Source organism: Triticum urartu, chromosome 7 (genome assembly GCF_003073215.2).
Source record: "Triticum urartu cultivar G1812 chromosome 7, Tu2.1, whole genome shotgun sequence".
Classification (NCBI taxonomy): Eukaryota; Viridiplantae; Streptophyta; class Magnoliopsida; order Poales; family Poaceae; genus Triticum; species Triticum urartu.
The window spans coordinates 679,867,503-679,869,365 of NC_053028.1; the positions used below are offsets into that span (position 1 = coordinate 679,867,503).

The window sequence follows — 1,863 nt, forward strand, 5'->3', positions numbered from 1 at the left end:
AAATGCACACGGATAAACAGGGGCAATCGATCTGATCCGCCACATGCACCAATCATGACTGATTTCTCTATTGCTTCAACTCGCGACATAGCAGCAAGCAAAGCTGATGGATTTAACCACCTTGGGCACCGACTGTCTCTCATGCCATCTTTCTTTCCACCTACACTGGCATCGACCAGCGGCAGGACGGCGAGGGAAGCAGGAATTAGCTAGCGAACCGGGATCCTCTGATCACTTCACACGTACGTACATCTGTCGACAAAAGCTGATTGATTTCTTGCCGGGCCAATAGCTCCCGTGCGACACATTTGAGGTGAATTGACAAGAATGCGACGTTGTTCGAGCAAATGGCTGTGGTGCGACAATTTTAAGCAGGTAAATAGCCCACGCACGACATGGCCGTTAAACTCAACTGATGCCCTCGTTAGCTGTTGGGGCTGGACCCACCACTTATCCACGTAAGCGCGGGACCCACCACTTGTCTATTCGCGGGACCCACCTCCTCGCAGCTAGAAGAGACGAGCGCCCGTGCGCGTCCGCCCGCCGCCGCCCATTCATCCCCTTTCCCCAATCTTTCTCTTCTCCGGCGACCTAGCGCAAATGTCTACCTCCTCCGCCACACACTCAAAATGGCGACGGTATGGACCAGTGCTGCTCACAAGGTGCCCTGACTGCCCACGCCCAGACCCTCTTAAATGGTTGGTCACTAAGAGGGATGACAATGGCAATCTTGGGCGGGAATTTGTGAAATGCTTGAGCAAACCAATAGCAGGAAGGGATGGCAAGGTTAGATCTCAGTTCTTAGCCCGTTCTTTCGCTGTCTTTTGCTCTGATTTCTCCATATTTTGTTTTTTCTCCGCGAATTTGGGATTTAGGATTCATGTTGTTCTTTTCAGATCTTGAAGAAATGTTACCATTTCGAGTGGATTGATGAATATGTTGATAGGATTCAGTTTGAGGGCTACGTTGATTCGAGCGTGGCCGCAACCTGGGAGCTCAATTTGGGCGGGGTGCCGCCGATTGCTGTGGAGAATACGGGGAGCTCGGGCGGAGGGGCGGGTAGAGTCGTGCCGATGGCGATGTATGCGCGCAATGCTGAACTGCATGCGGAGTCTGAACTGACCGAGGAACTGAAGAAGATCAAGAAACATCTAATGCAGATGATCGATTTGCAGAAGCAAGCAACCATAGTAGCATAACGATTGCAACCCATAGTTCCACGATAGCCTTACAACTCCATGATAGCCTTACAACTTAAAGTACTAATAAAACTTAATAATAGTAGCATAAAGATTAAAACTTACAAAAAACTAATACGATAGATCTATAGAAAGCTAGATAGATAGGGGGGCACCAAACGCGGGTTCTTCGGGTTCTTCTTCTTCTCCTCCTCCAGGGCCACCTCGCTCCTCCGGGAGCCGCCCTTCACTCCTCCCCGTTGTTGATGGGGTACGGGAGCGTGTGCATAACGCCGTTGTTGGGGAAGATGTCGTTGAAGTCGGTGAAGATATTGTAGGTTGTGAAAGCTATGAACTCACAACCAACCCAATAAGCTCGCCCGAGGAGATGGAAAGCATCGAAAGGGTTAGTGAACGTGGCGAGGAGCCCAACCACAACGCCGTTGTGGTTGACATCCTCAAGATGGTACATCCGAGTAGAGCCGCACGAGAGGTGGCGGAAGCCGTCCGCAAGGAAGAACTCCGTTAACTCCCTTGTGCCCCTCCACCTCAAGATCGCCCAAACCCTAAGGGTTCTCTCTACATACACTCTGGCCGGGTAGAGCCTTTCCGGCACGGTTGGGGGGAAGCGGTAGGTGGGGGCGTTGTACTGCATGGTGGCCGGGTGGCTCGAGGGCTTGATCGG

General features: G+C 51.8%; 1 protein-coding gene across 1 annotated transcript; it reads left to right on the top strand.

Moving 5' to 3' along the window:
- Nucleotides 1–407: 407 nt before the first annotated feature.
- LOC125519386 lies at nucleotides 408–1,199 on the top strand. The gene is made up of 2 exons (XM_048684210.1): nucleotides 408–786; nucleotides 897–1,199. Exons 1-2 carry the CDS (start codon nucleotides 601–603, stop codon nucleotides 1,197–1,199), a joined length of 489 nt encoding a protein of 162 aa, XP_048540167.1. The 5' UTR covers nucleotides 408–600.
- Nucleotides 1,200–1,863: the final 664 nt, after the last annotated feature.